The sequence below is a fragment of the Austrofundulus limnaeus genome, unplaced genomic scaffold (genome assembly GCF_001266775.1).
Source record: "Austrofundulus limnaeus strain Quisiro unplaced genomic scaffold, Austrofundulus_limnaeus-1.0 Scaffold232, whole genome shotgun sequence".
NCBI lineage: Eukaryota > Metazoa > Chordata > Actinopteri > Cyprinodontiformes > Rivulidae > Austrofundulus > Austrofundulus limnaeus.
Genome location: NW_013952634.1, coordinates 189,825 through 191,334, shown reverse-complemented (window position 1 = coordinate 191,334; position 1,510 = coordinate 189,825). Strand labels below are relative to the sequence as shown.

Here is a 1,510-nt window from a genome sequence, read left to right as displayed (position 1 = left end):
GCTCAAGAGGTAGAGGAGCCAAATGGCTGGCTCACTGCTGCCAACTAGTGGTCAGAGGCTGAACTACAACATAAAAATGAATGGTTTGCATGAAGGTTGACATTTTAAACCTTAATTAAAAATCAGTACAGGGCTTTAGAATATTGATACAGTATCGGGAAATGAAATATCGCGATATTTCAGTGTATCGATATTTTCTTACACCCCTAATAAATAATAACTTGAACAGGCAGACAGAACAAAACTGAAAAGTAAGGGCTGTGTGAAAACYATAAATCAGATCAGTAGAAGACTGATGGTCACGTGAATTTTTAGGTTTTTACAGTGTTTTATGACAAGTTACAAAAACATCCTTTGAGGTTTGAATAAATCATTTTGAGTTAAATRTAACAAAGGTCTAAGGTCTAAAACTAATTATAAAATATATAAAAACACCTGTTCAGACACGTCCAGGTTGTGAATAATGGTACTGAAAGYATTAGAAGTGTTCCTGAATGTTTGTGTGTATAATTATTGTGTTTCTCAGTCTGATACAGGATGAAGACTTTGAAGCGTCTTTTAATGAGGCACCTTTAGTGTTTCCTGTCCCCCTTCACAAAGCACATTTCTGTTTTGTGTTGTTTTGTAGGGGAAGCTGACAGCCAGGGAACGGGTTGAGCTCCTGCTGGACCCMGAGTCCTTTGTGGAGACGGATATGTTTGTGGAGCATCGCTGCTCTGAYTTTGGCATGGAGCAGGACAGTAACAAGGTAAAAAAAACAAGACAGCAGAAAGGAGATTTTTTTATTTTATTTTGTTAAAATTGTGTGGTTTTTTTTCTTTCCCCTTGCAGTTTCCTGGTGACAGYGTTGTGACGGGCCGGGGCAGGATCAACGGCAGGCTGGTGTATGTTTTCAGCCAGGTAAATAACATTTATAGTAGCAGCTCTGCTGAACTTTGTAATATTTCTAATGAGCTCTGTTTGCTTTGTCAGGACTTCACAGTGTTTGGTGGCAGCTTGTCTGGAGCTCATGCTCAGAAGATCTGTAAGGTAAACCTGAACTCGTTATTTCTTTTATTCCTGTTGCTTGTCATTGATTATAAACAGTTCATTATTGATTATGTGTGTATTTGCATTTTTCATGTTCTCCCACTTAAATATGTGTTCAGATCATGGATCAGGCCATGACGGTTGGGGCTCCTGTCATTGGGCTGAACGACTCGGGAGGAGCTCGGATCCAGGAGGGAGTGGAGTCCCTTGCTGGATACGCAGATATATTCCTGGTACAAATGTCCCGATACCACTTTTTCACTTCCGATACGATACCGATATTACAACTTTGAGAATTGTCCGATACCGATATTGACCCGTTACCAAAACAGTACAAGTCACACACTTTTACCTATTTTGTAATGTAAAATCTTAGAAAAGTCTTGATCAAGTCAAACAGTGAAAAAGAGTATGTATGAGAAAAACTGACCCATTTATTTTTAACCAATGGATCATGGACATACATTTTAAAGTGAAGAAC

General features: G+C 38.9%; 1 protein-coding gene across 2 annotated transcripts in view; it reads left to right on the top strand.

Annotated features, from left to right (window-relative positions):
- The window catches only part of pccb (propionyl-CoA carboxylase subunit beta), a 17,902-nt gene that overhangs the window by 2,310 nt on the left and 14,082 nt on the right, over window positions 1-1,510 (top strand). The window contains exons 2-5 of one of the 2 annotated variants that reach the window (XM_014019813.1): window positions 629-748; window positions 832-900; window positions 973-1,029; window positions 1,149-1,262. In XM_014019813.1, coding sequence (XP_013875267.1) covers window positions 629-748; window positions 832-900; window positions 973-1,029; window positions 1,149-1,262 — 360 coding nt within the window. Of the gene's footprint in view, window positions 1-628; window positions 749-831; window positions 1,030-1,148; window positions 1,263-1,510 lie in introns of both variants that reach the window. The other variant, XM_014019811.1, reaches the window with a different exon arrangement.